This window comes from Bombina bombina, chromosome 3 (genome assembly GCF_027579735.1).
Source record: "Bombina bombina isolate aBomBom1 chromosome 3, aBomBom1.pri, whole genome shotgun sequence".
NCBI lineage: Eukaryota > Metazoa > Chordata > Amphibia > Anura > Bombinatoridae > Bombina > Bombina bombina.
This window is the reverse complement of record NC_069501.1, coordinates 49104863-49125277: the sequence shown is the minus strand read 5'-3', so window position 1 is coordinate 49125277 and position 20415 is coordinate 49104863. Positions and strand designations below refer to the sequence as shown.

The 20415-nt window shown below is 40.2% G+C and overlaps 1 protein-coding gene across 1 annotated transcript in view; it reads left to right on the top strand.

Annotated features, from left to right (window-relative positions):
• The window catches only part of CCDC191 (coiled-coil domain containing 191), a 134995-nt gene that overhangs the window by 69720 nt on the left and 44860 nt on the right, over positions 1-20415 (top strand). Inside the window, exons 13-14 of the mRNA XM_053705833.1 lie at positions 5000-5101; positions 11109-11252. Of these exons, the coding sequence (XP_053561808.1) occupies positions 5000-5101; positions 11109-11252 (246 nt within the window). The remainder of the gene's footprint in view (positions 1-4999; positions 5102-11108; positions 11253-20415) is intronic.

Here is a 20415-nt window from a genome sequence, read left to right as displayed (position 1 = left end):
TCTGTCTTTGAGGCCTAGTTCAGACACATGGCACCCTTTTATGTCCGGTTGTTCCAGTGAGGGCGCCCAGTGATCACAATATGATTGTGTGATTGTCTTGTTTTACAAGCTTCAACTAGCATTCTGAGAGGACTTGAGGGTCCGTGGTTGCTTAGGGGCATGGGGGATTGGTTCAGTCCTCATTCGCCCTTCAATCTAGTGGGCCGGAACTCCGTTGAGATCCACGGTGACATGCTCAGTTTCTGAATTTTTTGGGAACTAGAGTGTCCCTTCCCGTTGAGGGTTGGAGGCTTGGAGGATTAAGGTCCTTCATACCGCAGTTCTTACGGTTTTGCCTTTCATGGTCTCTTTGGAAGTGTCCTTTAGGACTTATTCCTTTTAGAGGCTCTCTTCCTTTGGGTCAAGACTTTCTGGACTTCGGTTTTTGTGGCGGCTTTGACCGCTTAATTAGGAAGTGAAGGCCGTGAGGCTCTGTCTTCCTTTGGGAGTTAGTCGTCTCCATATCAGGGGCAATAGGAGGTGTTGTCTCTTTTTCCAAGCTTTTTGCTTAGGGGATGTTTTTCTGCCTGGGTTCGGGATGCTTTGCATTCTTCTCCCTTGGATGTGGTCCTCTGGAACGTTAATCTGAAAGGATTATGGAGGCTAGCCTTTCTTCTACTCTCTTTCAGATGACTCTGTTCTCGTTTTCATTTCCCTTAGTGCTGCCCTTGGGGCCTTTGGGCTCTAGAGAAATGATGTGACTTTGTCGTGACCTAGTACCTTGCTGGGGGGGTGTTGACCTCCGGTTAAGGGTGTTCTCTTCCCTTTGGGCTGGGAATTAAGAGTGAGTTTTGTACCCATTCTCTGGGTTTCCCGGTTCTCATCCCCTGTGAGGTCTGATTGCTTCAGACGGGGTATCTTGTGTTCCCTGAGGATGTCATTCATTCTAGGATGATTCTGGGTCCCGGGTCTGTAATTCTTGTCTTGGATCCTTCTTGGATGGCTGGAGACTTATAATCTGATAGACTGGTCGGGGCGACACCGTTTTTTTCAGGGACCCTATGTTGGGACATAGGGGCTAGCTCATTGGGCTTGCAAGCAGGTAGGCCAGAGTTCTCATCCACCTTTGGTACTGGTTATAAACTTTAAGGCCTGACTTGTCCTTCGAACAGAGTGTGCTCCTCTATGGGGAGGTTTTTTCTCTGCTGGGTCAACAGTGGTGTCTGGATGATTTTTCATTCGGTCCGTGTTTTCATTATACTATGGCTTCATGTCTTGTGGACATGTATGCTGTTCTTATCTGTGCCCTTCCCTTTGGAGGGGATAGTTTATCTTCCTTATGAGTTGAGGTTTCCTCTCTCTGGAGGGTCCTTGTCCTGCCCTGTGTGTAGGAGGTTGGATCAGGTGGCTTATTTCTCTAAGGTGCAGCATCTGCTGCTCTGTGGGCTCTGTTCCCCCTGTTGGAAATTGGTCTCTCTATGTAGAGACTGTCTAAGAGAGTTGTGACAGGTCTTCCTATGGATCTATTGCACTTTTCTCTGTTCCAGGTCCTATTGGGTTCTCCTTGGGAGTGCCTTATTTTAGAGGAGCGGATTGGGTTGGCACCCGAGCTCTGTTGGGGTGGGTGAGTCCCCCCTGTTTTCTTCCATTCCATGGGGGCTTGTGGTTGGGGTCTTCTGTCCCCCTGTCTATCAGACATGTTTGTCACTTGGGCTGGTCTAGTGTTGGAGCAGGATCTGAGATCTGTTGCTCTGCTATTTCGTCCTCGGAGCATTCGAGGTATAGTAAGCCGTTTTGAGGGTTCTCCTTTCTCCACATTCAAGATTTGTGGGAAGGACTGGCGGCTCTTAGATAGCCTGCAACGTTATCCGCTGGTTAGTGGATACTTAGCAATCTGAAGGATCCTATCTTCAGCTGCTTTCTACTTGCCCTGCAAGTATTTAAGTTTCAGAGTCATTTTTAGATAACTGCAGTGTTTCCGCTTCAGGTTTTGCTCGTCAGACCTATCTGAGCTTGCTGCACAAGGTTTCGTTCTGAATATTTCGGTATTCTGAGATACCTTTTTGCGACTTGGGGACCATCGTCTTCAGTTGCTTTCTATAATGCGGTTGCACTATGTTAGGGGAAGATCCTCTCTCTGTTTCAGACTCCCGGCCTTATTCAGTGGTTTATGTATTTCTGGGGTCTGGGTGTTGCCTCCCCTTGTTTCTATGAGACTGGTTGGGTCTCTGTTAGCCTGACCCTGTTTCTCAGGTTTTTGCTCTGTGTTTTTATTTAGGACTCGTTGTGCCCTTTTTAGGGTTTTTTCTGGAGTTCCCTATGCTAGCTGGAAGCTAGCTCAGCATGCTAATGCACTGTGGCTACTCTACATTGTAGCAAACCGAGGGTTGCAAGTTCCATCCCCGGCGAGGTCTACTCAGCCTTTCCTCCTTTCGAGGTTGAAAAAAAGAGCAGCACCTTGAGTCCCTTAAGGGGGATTAGCCGTGTTTTACAAGTACAATCATGTTTTCTCTGTGTCTTTTCTTCTTTGTGGAAGAATACAGTATTTTCTTCTTTGTGGAAGACTGCTGGGGACGGTGTCTCGTGAAGGCTGTTGACTCAGTCGAGTCTAGTTCCTGCAATCTCTAGCAAGGCTGTGGACTATCTGCGGGTCAGTGTCCTTGAGCTTTTTTCCTTTTTTTCTTTCAAAGTTGTTCTCGGCTTCGGACAAAGCAGGATTTTGTTGGGTAGGGGTTTTCAGGCCAAGTGCCCTCAGAATGGGCTGCTTCTTGTATCCTCCCGTTTTTGCATTCAGTGTCCTCTATAGCTTGGGTATTGTTTTCCCAAAAGTAATGAATGCAGCTGTGGACTCTTTCCATTTATGAAGACAAACTTAAATTATGCCCACCCGTATTTTTTTCTGTGGGGCGTCTGTATTTTTATTCTTCTGGCACCTTTTTCAACCTGATATTTTTTCTACTTTTCCTTGTTCCTCGGCAGAATGACTGGGGGATGAGGGAAGTGGGAGCGGTATTTAAGCCTTTGGCTGGGGTTTCTTTGCCTCCTCCTGGTGGCCAGGTTCTTATGAATGCAGCTGTGGACTCTTTCCATCAGAAGAAAAGAAAATTATCAGGTAAGCATAATTTAAGTTTTTGTTATAGTTATAGGATATATAAAAAATCTGTATGCAAAATAAATGTTTTAAAATTGCTTAAACTGTCATTTGTTAGCAAAGTTTGTATTGTTTTGTAGTCCACACACACATTTAAAAGCTTTCAGTATGTTTATTGTTTATCCTTCTCTTTGGCCACTTAGAGAAATATATAAATGAGTTCCTGATCAAGCAATCACTGTGTAGAATGCTGTAGGTTTAGAGTTGGGAATCATGCAGCCTCTCTGTGGCGAGGGGAAAACACAATTATTAGAGATAAATTACAAGAAAAGTGAGCAAAATAAGAAAATAATAAACACGCATTTGAAAGTTCTTTTTTTTTTTTTTTTTAGATTTTTTTTTTATTAAGGTTGAATACAGGATACAATATGCATAAAATACTTCAAAAGGTGTGTGAATACAGAAGGGAGAAATCATATCAGAGTTACTGTTAAGAAGATATAGTCATATCCGTTACATCACAATTAGATTATGCATAGCATGAACCTCACATTTTCAAGTTTTGTTTAGCTTTGACATATTCAGTAGGTACATATAACTTATTTTAGAACATAAAAAGAGATAAAGGATTTTTCATTGATACCCAGTATAGTGTATAAGATAAACATTAAACTGTGGGTCCTAGTATATATGAGCCATCAAAACATTTAAAGGGCCATAATACCCAAATGTTTAAACACTTGAAAGTGATGCAGCATAGCTGTAAAAAGCTGATTAGAAAATATCTCCTGAACATCTCTATGTAAAAAAGAAAGATATTTTACCTCAAAAGTTCCTCAGTAGCCACATCCCATTGTAAAGGATTTCTAAGCAGCATTTTAGTGTGTCTGTCCTGGGACATCTTAGGGGATGAGCATCGTGCACTCTCATATTATTTCACCAATCAGGTAAAGGAAGCTTACTATGAAATCTCATGAGAGTTACGTCAAATCTCATGAGATCACAGTAAGAGTTCATGACCTCAGCGCTGCTGATGCTGATTGGCTGCTGTTCATTTCTTCATTTTTTTTTTTTTTTTTACCTGCAGCTGGGAGCAGCTGAGTATAACTTTTTACACAGAACTTACTCTGGTGAGCTGAGGAAATTGTGAGGTAAAATATCTTCCTTTTTTACATAGAGATGCTCAGGTGATATTTTCCTGTCAGCTTTTTACAGTTATACTGCATCAGTTTCAAGTGATTTAGCATATGAGTATTATGTCTCTTTAAGAACACATAGGAGCCACTCAAGCTTGGGTATGTAACTAGAGTATATTATCAAAATCAACCATTCTTCGTTATGTTGTAAACCTTCAATTTATCTACACTTCTCCATGCATGTGTTGTGACCTATAGACAAACATTAGAGTTTTTCAAGAAATGTTCAACCTGTGGTGCAAAGAATTATTAACTTAGAGTGAAGAAGCCTAGAAAAAAGCCATTTATAAGTAAAATATAATGAATAAATGGAATATAATTATATATGCAGTATTTTGCAAGGGAAACCGCGCAAAAACACTCTAGGTACGATCACAGATGCCAGAGTGTATTAATGGGTGTTTGGGGGAAAGGAATTTAAGTAATAAAAAATTATAGCTGGCGCTAACTAGATGCTTCGCTTGTTCCCAATGTCATATGACCAGAAAAAATAGCTGCAGGTATTTTAGATATGAAATGAGGGTTAGTTTATTCAGATTTTAGGAAAGCCATCATGAAGTAGACTGCACATTGTTAAGCAAAATGGTGTACTTGAAAGTTTTTTTAACCACACAATTAAATGTTACATGTTTGTGACGGTTTGGCGCTTGGTGATCTGCTAACACATTTAATAAAGTGTATATTTGCTTATCGCCTTTAGCTTTCTTCACGTGTTTGTTCATCTTTCCTGCAGGCTCAGCTTAAGCTGGAAGAAGAGGAGCGTTTGCAAAAGGAAGCGGCAGAACGAGAAGCTCAGCTTGAAAGGAAGAGAGAGGAGAAGAGATTACAGAAACAGGTGGGTGGGGACTCTAAACCAGGGCGCCAGGACCTAATTTGAAGGTAGTCTCTCCCTGGTGTCTGGGTTTGTTGAGCCCTGATATATATAATCTGCTCTTGGATAGTTCACACCTTTGAGGCTTTTCAGTGGTTATGTCTTTGGCAAATTTTACTTTGTAGGTATCTCTACTGCAGTCCAGTTGTTAATTGTAGAAATATACTATGTACAGGTATACCTTGCTTTACAGCACCTCGCTTTACAGCGCTTCACTAATACCGAGCTAATATGGAGCTGAAGTTCAACCTCCATGGATTTTGAAACAGTGCTGTACTTATCGTGAGATTGCGAGAAAAGTGACTGGCACCATTTTGTTATGCGCAGTTCAGTCTGTTTACAGCATTGCAGTGCACTCTTTGTCTCAGTGTTGTAGTTTGAAAGATTTTACAACAGTAATTGTCACTATTTTACAGGTACTGTAAAGGTTTTATTGAATACTAATTGAATACTGTGCTGTGCTAGTGTTAAACTAAACTTATGTCAAACATGTTTCCAAGTTTTTAAACTCACTGGCAAGTGAAAAAAAAAACTAAAACCACCTTGTTTCACTTTAAGGCGGTTTTACTTTACAGCGGAGCTCCAGTCCCTAACCCGCTGTATGAGTGAGGTATACCTGTATACATAAAATAGCTCTAATGTCCCTTTAGACAACGAGCTGTACAGACTCGCACACTGTGCTACATAGGTACTTACTGTATTGTTGTATGGCTAGTATACAGTTTAATTGGTTTCTAAAGGGACATGAAAGTCAAAATTAAACTGTGATGGTTCAGATAGAACACACAGTTTTACAGGACTTTTTAATTTACTTCTATTATTCAAATTAGTTCCTTTGTTGAACAGCATACCTAGGTTGGCTCAAGAGCAGCAATGTGCTACTGGGAGGCATATTTGTGTAGCCACAAATCAGCAGCTATATGCATCTTGTCATTGGCTCACCAGATGTGTTCAGCTAGTTCCCACTTGTGCATTGTTGCTTTTGAACTGACTTTAAGTATGTGTTTAACCCATCTGCAGATGATAAACACATATGTCTAGTTTCCACTGTTGTTGTAAACTGGTTGGAACATAAAAACATAATTTATGTAAGAACTTACCTGATAAATTCATTTCTTTCATATTAGCAAGAGTCCATGAGCTAGTGACGTATGGGATATACATTCCTACCAGGAGGAGCAAAGTTTCCCAAACCTCAAAATGCCTATAAATACACCCCTCACCACACCCACAATTCAGTTTAACGAATAGCCAAGAAGTGGGGTGAAAAGAAAGGAGCGAAAGCATCAAAAAATAAGGAATTGGAATAATTGTGCTTTATACAAAAAAATCATAACCACCACAAAAAAGGGTGGGCCTCATGGACTCTTGCCAATATGAAAGAAATGAATTTATCAGGTAAGTTCTTACTTAAATTATGTTTTCTTTCATGTAATTAGCAAGAGTCCATGAGCTAGTGACGTATGGGATAGCAGATACCCAAGATGTGGAACTTCCACGCAAGAGTCACTAGAGAGGGAGGGATAAAATAAAGACAGCCAATTCCGCTGAAAAAATAATCCACAACCCAAATCAAAAAATGAAATAATAAGCAGCAGAATCAAACTGCCTGAAGTACTTTTCTACCAAAAACTGCTTCTGAAGAAGAGAAAACATCAAAATGGTAGAATTTAGTAAAAGTATGCAAAGAAGACCAAGTTGCTGCTTTGCAAATTTGATCAACAGAAGCTTCATTCCTAAAAGCCCAGGAAGTAGAAACTGACCTAGTAGAATGAGCTGTAATCCTTTGAGGCGGGGACTTACCCGACTCTACATAGGCATGATGAATCAAAGATTTTAACCAAGATGCCAAAGAAATGGCAGAAGCCTTCTGACCTTTCCTGGAACCAGAAAAGATAACAAATAGACTAGAAGTCTTTCTAAAACCTTTAGTAGCTTCAACATAATATTTCAAAGCTCTAACTACATCCAAAGAATGTAAAGATTTCTCCAGAGAATTCTTAGGATTAGGACACAATGAAGGAACAACAATCTCTCTACTAATGTTGTTAGAATTCACAACCTTAGGTAAAAATTTAAATGAAGTCCGCAACACTGCCTTATCCTGATGAAATATCAGGAAAGGAGATTTACAAGAAAGAGCAGATAACTCAGAAACTCTTCTAGCAGAAGAGATGGCTAAAAGGAACAACACTTTCCAAGAAAGTAATTTAATATCCAGCGAATGCATAGGTTCAAACGGAGGAGCCTGTAAAGCCCTCAGAACCAAATTAAGACTCCAAGGAGGAGAGATTGACTTAATGACAGGCTTGATACGAACCAAAGCCTGTACAAAACAATGAATATCAGGATGATTAGCAATCTTTCTGTGAAAAAGAACAGAAAGAGCAGAGATTTGACCTTTCAAAGAGCTTGCAGACAAACCCTTATCCAAACCATCCTGAAGAAACTGTAAAATTCTAGGAATTCTAAAAGAATGCCAAGAGAATTTATGAGAACACCAAGAAATGTAAGTCTTCCAGACTCGATAATAAATCTTTCTAGACACAGATTTACGAGCCTGTATCTTCTGCATAATGTAAAGACTGAGCGAGTACCAAGATATCGTCCAAATGAGGAAATACCGCAATACCCTGTTCTCTGATTACAGAGAGAAGGGCACCAAGAACCTTTGAAAAGATCCTTGGAGCTGTTGCTAGGCCAAACGGAAGGGCAACAAACTGGTAATGCTTGTCTAGAAAAGAGAATCTCAGAAACTGATAGTGATCTGGATGAATTGGAATATGAAGATATGCATCCTGTAAGTCTATTGTAGACATATAATGCCCTTGCTGAACAAAAGGCAGAATAGTCCTTATAGTCACCATTTTGAATGTTGGTATCCTTACATAACGATTCAATATTTTTAGATCCAGAACTGGTCTGAAGGAATTCTCCTTCTTTGGTACAATGAATAGATTTGAGTAAAACCCCAGACCCCGTTCCAGAACTGGAACTGGCACAATTACCCCAGCCAACTCTAGGTCTGAAACACATTTCAGAAATGCCTGAGCCTTCACTGGGTTTACTGGAATGCGAGAGAGAAAAAATCTTCTCACAGGTGGCCTTACCTTGAAACTTATTCTGTACCCTTGTGAAACAATGTTCTGAATCCAAAGACTGTGAATCGAATTGATCCAAATATCTTTGAAAAATCGTAACCTGCCCCCTACCAGCTGTGCTGGAATGAAGGCCGCACCTTCATGCGGATTTGGGAGCTGGTTTTGACTTTCTAAAAGGCTTGGATTTATTCCAGACTGGAGAAGGTTTCCAAACGGAAACCGTTCCTTTAGGGGAAGGGTCAGGCTTCTGTTCCTTATTCTGACGAAAGGAACGAAAACGATTAGCAGCCCTGTATTTACCTTTAGATTTTTTGTCCTGAGGCAAAAAGGTTCCTTTCCCCCCAGTAACAGTTGAAATAATAGAATCCAACTGTGAACCAAATAATTTATTACCTTGGAAAGAAAGAGAAAGCAAAGTTGACTTAGAAGTCATATCTGCATTCCAAGATTTAAGCCATAAAGCTCTTCTAGCTAAAATAGCTAAAGACATATACCTGACATCAATTCTAATGATATCAAAAATGGCATCACAAATAAAGTTATTAGCATGTTGAAGAAGTTTAACAATGCTATAAGCATTATGGTCTGACACTTGTTGCGCTAAAGCCTCCAACCAAAAAGTGGAAGCTGCAGCAACATCAGCCAAAGAAATAGCAGGTCTAAGAAGATTACCTGAACATAAATAAGCTCTCCTTAGAAAGGATTCAAGCTTCCTATCTAAAGGATCCTTAAAGGAAGTACTATCCGCCGTAGGAATAGTAGTACGTTTAGCAAGAGTAGAGATAGCCCCATCAACTTTAGCGATTTTGTCCCAAAACTCTAATCTATCAGATGGCACAGGGTACAATTTCTTAAACCTTGGAGAAGGAGTAAACGAAGTACCCAGACTATTCCATTCCCTAGAAATTACTTCTGAAATAGCATCAGGAACTGGAAAAACTTCTGGAATAACTACATGAGGTTTGAAAACCGAATTTAAACGCTTAGTACATTTAGTATCAAGAGGACTAGACTCCTCCATATCTAATGCAATTAACACTTCTTTATGTAAAGAACGAATAAACTCCATCTTAAATACATATGAAGATTTATCAGTGTCAATATCTGAGGCAAAATCTTCTGAACCAGATAGATCCTCATCAGAAACAGATAAGTCAGAATGATGGCGGTCACTTAAAAATTCATCTGAAATATGAGAAGTTTTAAAAGACCTTTTACGTTTACTGGAAGGAGGAATAACAGACAGGGCCTTCCTAATAGAATTAGAAACAAATTCTTTTACATTAACAGGGACATCCTGAACATTAGATGTTGAAGGAACTACAACGGGTAAAGGATTATTATTAATGGAGACACTGTCTGCGTTAGAAAGTTTATCATGACGGCTATCACAAACTACAGCCGGAGGAACAGATACCAAAAGTTTACAACAAATGCACTTAACTTTGGTAGAACCAGCATCAGGCAGCGTCTTTCCAGAAGTAGATTCTAATCCAGGGTCAGGTTGAGACATCTTGCAATATGTAATAGAAAAAATAACATATAAAGCAAAATTATCAAATTCCTTAAATGACAGTTTCAGGAATGGGAAAAAATGCCAAATAAACAAGCCTCTAGCAACCAGAAGCAATGAAAAAGTGAGACTGAAATAATGTGAAAAAAAGGTGGAGACAAGAATGACGCCCACATTTTTTGGCGCCAAGTATGACGCCCACATTATTGGCGCCAAGTACAACGCCCATATTTTTTGGCGCCAAATATGACGCCACATCCTGTGACGCCGAAAAAAACGACGCTCACATTTTTGGCGCAAAAAAAGTCTGTAACACCAAATACGTCAAAAATGACGCAACCACGAACAAACTTCCGGCGTCAACTAAGGCGCCGGAAATGACAACATTTTGTGCCAAAAAAGTTCGCGCCAAGAATGACGCAATAAATTGAAGCATTTTCAGCCCCCGCGAGCCCCTAAACACATATATTTAGAACTTTACATATAAAGTGCCCAACCATAGCTTAGAGTGTCATAAATAAAATAAGACTTACTTACCCTAAGACACTCATCTACATATAGTAGATAGCCAAACCAGTACTGAAACGAGAATCAGTAGAGGTAATGGTATATAAGAGTATATCGTCGATCTGAAAAGGGAGGTAGGAGAAGAAATCTCTACGACCGATAACAGAGAACCTATGAAATAGATCCCCTAGAGGAAGACCATTGTATTCAAATAGGCAATACTCTCTTCACATCCCTCTGACATTCACTGCACTCTGAGAGGAAAACCGGGCTCCAGCCTGCTGCGAAGCGCATATCAACGTAGAAATCTAGCACAAACTTACTTCACCACCTCCATGGGAGGCAAAGTTTGTAAAACTGAATTGTGGGTGTGGTGAGGGGTGTATTTATAGGCATTTTGAGGTTTGGGAAACTTTGCCCCTCCTGGTAGGAATGTATATCCCATACGTCACTAGCTCATGGACTCTTGCTAATTACATGAAAGAAACGCCTCCATAGACTTTAATGGAGATACTTCTCGTTAGCACCAACAACGGAAACTAGACCTTAGTTAGAGCATATTACTATTGCACTGGTGCTTGCATATTAGAGCATTTTCTTTTTGCACTTTTCTTATTCCTTTGGGTTAATAGGTAAATTCTAAAAACTAAATGTGCCAGGCTGGTGAAACCTATAGTGAAATCCGAACTGCCATATCACTAACGTAAAGCTCTTTGAGTTCTGATCAATAAACAGCAATGTTTACAAAGCGTAGGTGAATAGTGTTTAACCCCCCCTGCGCTTCATACGAGGTTGTAGCTTGTTCCGGTGACTCGTATGAGACAAGTTTTATTTCTGTTCCCATTTCAAGAGAGAGCAGGAGAAGAAGATGAGGCTGCAGAGACAACAGGAGCACGAGGAGCTGGCACAGGGCCATTATAACAAATCTCTTCTGAGATATCGGGGCCTGGAACCCTGGAAAAAGCTGATGGTGCAGTCCAGACAAAATATGCAGGTAAAAACACAGAGACTGCTCAGAACAGGGGTAGATTCATTTATTTCACAACATGAGTAGGTTTCATAAGATTGTATAACTTATAGCTAAACAACTAAACCAACGTCTTTACATTTGCAAATCTTCATCTCACATCCAACAAATAACAGGGTACACAGACGCATTACACGCACACGCGCATTACACACACGCATTACACACACGCATTACACGCACACACGCATTACACGCACAGACGCATTACACACACACAATACACACACACGCATTACATGCACACGCGCATTACACGCACACGCGCATTACACACACGCATTACACGCACACACGCATTACACGCACACGCGCATTACACACACACAATACACACAGACGCATTACATGCACACGCGCATTACACACACACAATACACACAGGCGCATTACACACACGCATTACACGCACAGACGCATTACACACACACAATACACACACACAATACACACAGACGCATTACACACACACAATACACACAGACGCATTACACACACACAATACACACAGACGCATTACACACACACAATACACACACACAATACACACAGACGCATTACACACACACATGCATTACGCGCATTACACGCACACGCGCATTACACGCACACGCGCATTACACGCACACGCGCATTACACGCACACGCGCATTACACACGCATTACGCACACAGACGCATTACACGCAGACGCGCATTACACACACACACATTACACACAGATGCATTACACACACACAATACACACACACGCATTACACACACACACACAATACACACACACGCATTACACACACACACACAATACACACAGGCGCATTACACACACACACACAATACACACAGGCGCATTACACACACACACAATACACACAGACGCATTACACACACACACAATACACACAGACGCATTACACACGCACACACAATACACACAGATGCATTACACACACACACAATACACACAGATGCATTACACACACACAATACACACAGATGCATTACACACACACACAATACACACAGATGCATTACACACACACACAATACACACAGATGCATTACACACACACAATACACACAGATGCATTACACGCACACGCGCATTACACACGCACAGACGCATTACACACACAGACGCATTACACACAGACGCGCATTACACACACACATTACACACAGATGCATTACACACACACAATACACACACACGCATTACACACACACACACAATACACACAGACGCATTACACACACACACAATACACACAGACGCATTACACACACACACACACACAATACACAGATGCATTACACACACACACAATACACACAGACTCATTACACACACAATACACACAGATGCATTACACACACACACAATACACACAGATGCATTACACACACACAATACACACAGACTCATTACACACACACAATACACACAGATGCATTACACACACACAATACACACAGATGCATTACACACACACAATACACACAGACTCATTACACACACACAATACACACAGATGCATTACACACAGACTCATTACACACACACAATACACACAGACGCATTACACACACAATACACACAGACGCATTACACACACACACAATACACAGACACATTACACACACACAATACACACAGACGCATTACACACACAATACACACAGACGCATTACACATAATACACACAGATGCATTACACGCAGACATTACACACAGACGCATTACACACACACACAATACACACAGACGCATTACACACACACACAATACACACAGACGCATTACACACACAATACACACAGACGCATTACACATAATACACACAGATGCATTACACGCAGACATTACACACAGACGCATTACACATAATACACACAGATGCATTACACACACAATACACGCAGACGCATTACACGCAGACATTACACACAGACGCATTACACACACGCATTACACACACGCACACAATACACGCAGACGCATTACACGCAGACATTACACGCAGACATTACACGCAGACATTACACACAGACGCATTACACACACGCATTACACACACGCATTACACACACGCATTACACACACGCATTACACACAGACGCATTACACACAGACGCATTACACACAGACGCATTACACACAATATACACAGACGCATTACACACACACATTACACACACACAATACACACAGACACATTACACACAGACACATTACACACAGACACATTACACACAGACACATTACACACAGACACATTACACACACACACAATACATACAGGCACATTACACACACACATTACACACACACACATAATACACACAGACGCATTACATACAGACGCGCATTGCACACAGACGCATTGCAGACACGCATTACACACACGCAAATTACACACACACGAAGAAGAAATCTCATACGTTCTGTTGTGATGCTTGAGGTTTTTTTCAAATTTTTCTCTATATTACAGTTTGTAATAGAAACTGATACACTGAGCTGATGTCTAATGTATACTATGATAGTGTTAATTATAGAGTTTACTTGTTTATCATGTCTTTCCTGGTCATCAGAATTCCCAGGTAAATTGCCTAACTTGTTTTTATAAAAACGTGAAAAATCCACAGCACCATTGAAGGGCAAGAAGTACTTTATTAATTCAACCAGGTACAAAACACAAACAGCATAGTGACATTTCGGGCTACACAACCTTAATCATGCATAAGGGCGTGTAGCCCAAAACAACGCTATGCTGTTTGTACTTTATACCTGTACTTTTTTCCCATTTAATGGTACTGTGGCTTTTTCACGTTTTGAATATCTGGAGGGGATGAGTAGTTGCCCCATACGTGCACCAGGCCAGTAGTTGGTTCTGTACACAGCTTGTGAGTCTTACTTGTTTTAATGGAAGGTTTTAAATTCAAAGTCAGTTCAAACCATTTGAAAAACCTTCAATAAAAAAAACAAGTAGCCTCCTTTACATCAATTAGGCTTCTTTTGCAATGTAATTTCTTTTGTATGATGATAAGAGTCCATAGGAATTCCCTAATATGTGGGATATACTAGGAGGAGGCTGAGAGCTCACACAAGAGCATTAATCCCTTCCTACTTCCCCTTTCTCCTTAGTTTATCAGTTTAGTCTTGGCCTCCCAGGAGGAAAGGCTGAAGATTGAGGGGCTCCAGCTATTCGATTACAAAAATGTATTTTATTGGAGCTCAAACCAATGTGAGACCCTTAACCCCTGATGCAGATTCATTTAGTAAGAAGAGATCAGCAGAAAGTAGATTTCAGCACACTGAATGAGACAAGGGCATTGGAATATGTTGTTATGTGCACAGCCATAACTACACCAAGGCATTGCGGGGACATGTCCCTTAGCCTCCCCCTGTGGGAATACAGGTATTTCATCTCAGATCCTCTGCTGTACATGTACAAGCACTGGATGGGCTCTCTACTTAATACAGCAGCAGGCATCATACTGGTAAGCTCAGTGGAGGGATGCTTTAGTCAGGTAAGTGATCCTGCAGCACTCACACAGCCCACAGGCTATTAGAAGATACTTTTCACGCAAGTATAGCTTGTCAGGGGACTTAGCCTGCCTACCTGCTGACACATTTTTGTGCTCCTTTTACAAAGTATTGCTTTAGTTACATCTGTGGGGGCTATCTAGGAACCCATATATCCCGCTTAACTCTCTGATATCTCTTTTGGGACTATTTTGTACTAGTTTTAAAATGGAGTGCCTGGCCCTTTAAGAAAATCACTGGCTGTTCTCTGCAGTCAACGGTTACCTCATGCAGCATACTGTTAGCCTCTGCAAGGGGCAAGGATCAATTGGGGGGGTATTTGTAGTGATTTTTGGCACATTTAACAAATGTTTACTTTTACTGCACATTAAGCCTGTCTGAGAGGCCGGGAGTGCTACAGGTGGTAGCCTCACCCCCTCAGCTTGACGCTCTTTCTCTGGCCTCTCTGCTACAGTAAAATTCAATCAGCAGAGTTTTTCTCAGGCTCTGTCAACAATTCCTCAAATTTAAGGGCCGTTCTGTTTTCTGGGCCCTGGAGGGGGTGAGTACCTATGCAGGAGCTGCCACGGGGGTCTGTTTGGGTAATTTGGGATCTTGGGCCTGTAACTTTTTCTAGTCACACTGTCCATTTAACTAGTGTACAGGGCTCTCTACCACATTTATTTAACTTTGGGTGTTCTACATACCATTGTTATTTTACACAATTTTGTTTTTTTCTTGGAATCTAACATGTCTGCCCCCTCTGTATCCATTTCACACCCATTGGATGGTGGATCTACTGATCATACCTTTTTCCAATTTCTGCTCCAGTGTGTCAGGTTAACCAGCTATGTAATAGTTGTATACCTTACATTCACCTAGATTACGAGTTTTGAGCGCTATAGGGAAAGTAAAGAACGTCACAAAAGTGGCGTTATTTAACCCCCTATAGCGCTTCCATTACAAGTTTAAAAAAAAACCCGGCTTGCGTGTGCGATATGGAGATTTTGAGCTCCATACCGCACCCAAATACAAGCGCTGTTTTGACGTGCTCATGCACGCTTTCCCCATAGACATCAATGGGGAGAGCCGGCTAAAAAAAAAGCCTAACACCTGCGATCGCGGAAACAAAAGCTATGTAACGCAACCCCATTGATGTCTATGGGGAAAAGAAACTACAGTTTAAACATAATACCCTAACATAAACCCTGAGTCTAAACACCCCTAATCTGCTGCCCCCGATATCGCCGCCACCTACATAATGTTATTCACCCCTAATCTGCCGCTCTCGATATCGCCGCCACTATACTAAAGTTATTAACCCCTATTCCGCCGCACCCCAACATCGCCGCAACAAAATAAAGTTATTAGCCCCTAAACCTCTGGCCTCCCACATCACTACCATTAAATAAACCTAATAACCCCTAAACCGCCAGCCCCCCACATCGCAACAACCTAAATTAAACTATTAACCCCTAACGTAACCCTAACACCCCCTAACTTTAACATAATTAAAATATAGCTAAATTAAAATTACAATTATTAACTAAATAAACCTATAAACCCCTAAACCGCCAGCCCCCCTCATGGCAACAACCTAAATTAAACTATTAACCCCTACACCTACCCCTAAACCTAACACCCCCTAACTTTAACATAATTAAAATAGATCTAAATTAAATTTACAATTATTAACTAAATAATACCTATTTAAAACTAAATACTTACCTGTAAAATAAAACCTAAGCTAGCTACAATGTAACTAATAGTTATATTGTAGCTAGCTTAGGTTTTATTTTTATTTCACAGGTAAGTTTGTATTTATTTTAACTAGCTAGACTAGTTAGTAAATAGTTATTAACTATTTACTAACTACCTAGCTAAAATAACAATTGGAACAGCCAATAGAATGTCAGCTCAATCCTATTGGCTGATTGGATCAACCAGTAGGATTGAACTTCAATCCTATAGGCCAATAGGATTTTTTCGACATTAATTCCGATTGGCTGATAGAATTCTATCAGCCAGTCGGAATCTAAGGGACGCCATCTTGGATGACGTCACTTAAAGGTACCTTCATTCGTCGTTAGTCCGTCGGCAGAAGTGGATGCTCCGCGTCGGGTTTCTTGAAGATGGACCCACTCCGCGCCGGATGGATGAAGATAGAAGATGCTGTCTGGATGAAGACTTCTGCCCGTCTGGAGGACCACTTCGGCCCGGCTTGGATGAAGACTTCTCCCGGTAAGTCGATCTTCAGGGAGTTAGTGTTAGGTTTTTTTAAGGGTGTATTGGGTGGGTTTTATTTTTAGGTTAGGGACTTTGGGTAGCAAAAGAGCTAACTGCCCTTTTAAGGGCAATGCCCATCCAAATGCCCTTTTCAGGGCAATGGGGAGCTTAGGTTTTTTAGATAGTATTTTATTTGGGGGGTTGGTTGTGTGGGTTTTACTGTTGCGGGGGTTGTTTGCATTTTTTTTTACAGGTAAAAGAGCTGATTACTTTTGGGCAATGCCCCGCAAAAGGCCCTTTTAATTATTAGTTTAGGCTAGGTTTTTTTTTAATTTAGGGCTATTAGATTAGGTGTAATTAGTTTAAATATCTGTAATTTGTTTATTATTTTCTGTAATTTACTGGGGGGGGTTGTACTTTAGATAATTTAATTTAGCTAATTGTATGTAATTTATTTGATTGTATTTAATTTAGTAAATGTATTTAATTATAGTGTAGTGTTAGGTGTTATTGTAACTTAGGTTAGGTTTTATTTTACAGGTACTTTTGTATTTATTTTAGCTAGGTAGTTATTAAATAGTTAATAACTATTTAATAACTATTCTACCTAGTTAAAATAAATACAAAGTTGCCTGTAAAATAAAATAAACCCTAAGCTAGCTACAATGTAACTATTAGTTATATTGTAGCTAGCTTAGGGTTTATTTTATAGGTAAGTATTTAGTTTTAAATAGGAATAATTTAGTTAATGATAGGAATATTTATTAAGATTTATTTAAATTATATTTAAATAAGTGGGTGTTAGGTTTAGGGTTAGACTTAGGTTTAAGGGTTAATACATATAATGTAGGTGTCGGCAACATTGGGGGCGGCAGATTAGGGGTTAATAAATATAATGTAGGTGTCAGTGATGTTGGGGGCAGCAGATTAGGGGTTAATACATATAATGTAGGTGGCGACGATGCCCGGAGTGGCAGATTAGGGGTTAATAATATACTGCAGGTGTCGGCAAAGTCAGGGGCGTCAGATTAGGGGTTAATAAGTGTAAGATCAGGGGTGTTTAGACTCAGGGTTCATGTTAGGGTGTTAGGTGTAGACATAACTTTTATTTCCCCATAGGAATCAATGGGGCTGCGTTAAGGAGTTTCACGCTTCTTTTTGGCAGGTGTTAGACTTTTTTCAGCCGGCTCTCCCCGTTGATTCCTATGGGGAAATCGTGCATGAGCACGTTACACCATTTCACCACTGACTTAAGCAGCGCTGGTATTGGAGTGCGGTAATGAGCAGAATTTTGCTCAACGCTCACTTCTTGTCTTTAAATGACGGGTTTCTGAAAACTCGTAATACCAGCGCTGCAGGTAAGTGAGAGGTGAGGGAAAACTGCTCGTTAGCACCGCACAGCCTCTAACGCAAAACTCGTAATCTAGGTGAAAGTTTCTTAAAATCTATCTGAATCACGAAAGAAAACATTTGGGTTCAGTGTCCCTTTAAGATGTTTTTCCACTTGAACTGTGACCTTCCAGGTACTGTGCCAGATCCAGGGACCTAAAGGCAAAATTGATAGATGCCTTAGAAAGCCCATGGAATGTCTTGTCTAATTCATCTGTTTTTCATTTAGTTTTCTTCCAAGAATTTCTGCTTGGATCAGGAGTCTGCTTCAGTAATCCTGAATAGGACCTGGTATACTGACCTGGTTCAGATGGCCATTCATGCCGCATTCATTTCTTCAGGCTAACTTGTGTCTCAGGGGGTGACTACTGCAAGACCTGATCAATTCAATACCGGAGTAGGATGGAAAAAAAATAATTATATAAGGAATCTCTTATATTAACGGCGTGGAGATTTAACACCTAATTCCAAGACATAGAGCTTTCTCAGTTTGGGTTATGTCTGTCTCTCTGGCAACTAGAAAACCAGTTTCCCAAAGAATTTTCCACAAGTTTGGAAGTTTTTTCTTTGAGTGGTGCTCTTTTGAGGTTTTTTTCCTGTCATTTCTTTAGGATCCATTGGATTCTTCAGTTTTTGCTCTGTTTTTTTTTTTTTATATATTTTTCTTTTATAGAGGTTTATAAGCAATTACAGAATATGTATTCAAGGTCAGTACACAATATCTCTTAGATGATACAGAAATCACAATAAACATAACAATGTCTTAGACACATACAACAGTATTCTATAACAATTGTGACCCATATCATTAAAACCTCTTTTTAGAATAAACGGCTCCCAATAACAGGAAAGAGGGCCACTTTTGGACCCTGTCACGTACAGGACTGTAGGGAGGAGATCTAGCAATTGCAGAGGCCGCTCTTGGGCCTTAGAACAACATGACACAAAGAGTTAAATATTACATAATAATACTTGGAATATTAGTTAGCATTGAAGTGAAAAATATAACAACCTATATATGAATAAACAGTATGGTGACGTATAGAATATGGAAACATATATCTTCTTATGATGAGGTCACTTTATACGAGTCATACGATTATAACTAGAGGGCTCAATAATTAAGAGCCCAATATGATAAAAACAAGGAAAACATAAAAAGTAAAGTAACTGGGTCAATATCTTAGTAACCTTGAAAGTGATTATTACAGGCATTATCTTACACGGCATTACAGCAAATGTTCTATCCTACAAGATAGGTCCCTTGTAAAACTTATGAAGTATAGTGTTGGCTATAAAGTAAGAAAATAGGTCACTTGTAAACGTTGTTAAATATATTATTGACTATATAAAGAGAATGCATCTAAAACGCTCAAGGGCCTCAAAACTTAGTATAGCAACCAGACTATAATTATAAATGATGTATAGCACTAGGAGTATAAATATACAATCCTGCTAACAGAGCATACATGTAAAAGCATACTAAACACACTATAGTTGCATGTATGTAGGTACATAGTGAAATAACAGAGACACATAGCTTTAAATATACATCCTCCTAAATACATATAGACTACTATTGGACCTATGAACAGATATGAAAAATACTGGAGGTAATCTATCATGGTATAAAGCATTATATCCTCAGCAACTGAAGACCCACTTTAAAGTAAAAGAGAAAGTGAAATGTAAAGATATTAGATATGCATAGTGGAGGACATCTAGGAACTTGTGGACCAATGGAGCTAGACACAAGGGGGAGAACAAAGAGTATAAACTTTATGGAGGAGGATATATTCTAGATATTGCAAGTGTTCTCTAACACATTTAGATAAATCAACTCATAATAAGATATACAGTGGTCAATGTTACTTTAACAGTGACTATGCTCCAAAGTCTCGGCCGCTGGCAAGAAGACACAGTACCTTATGTATGGTTTATAAGTAATAGGTAAGGGAGCGTACACCCTGAACCATAGTGTAACCATTCT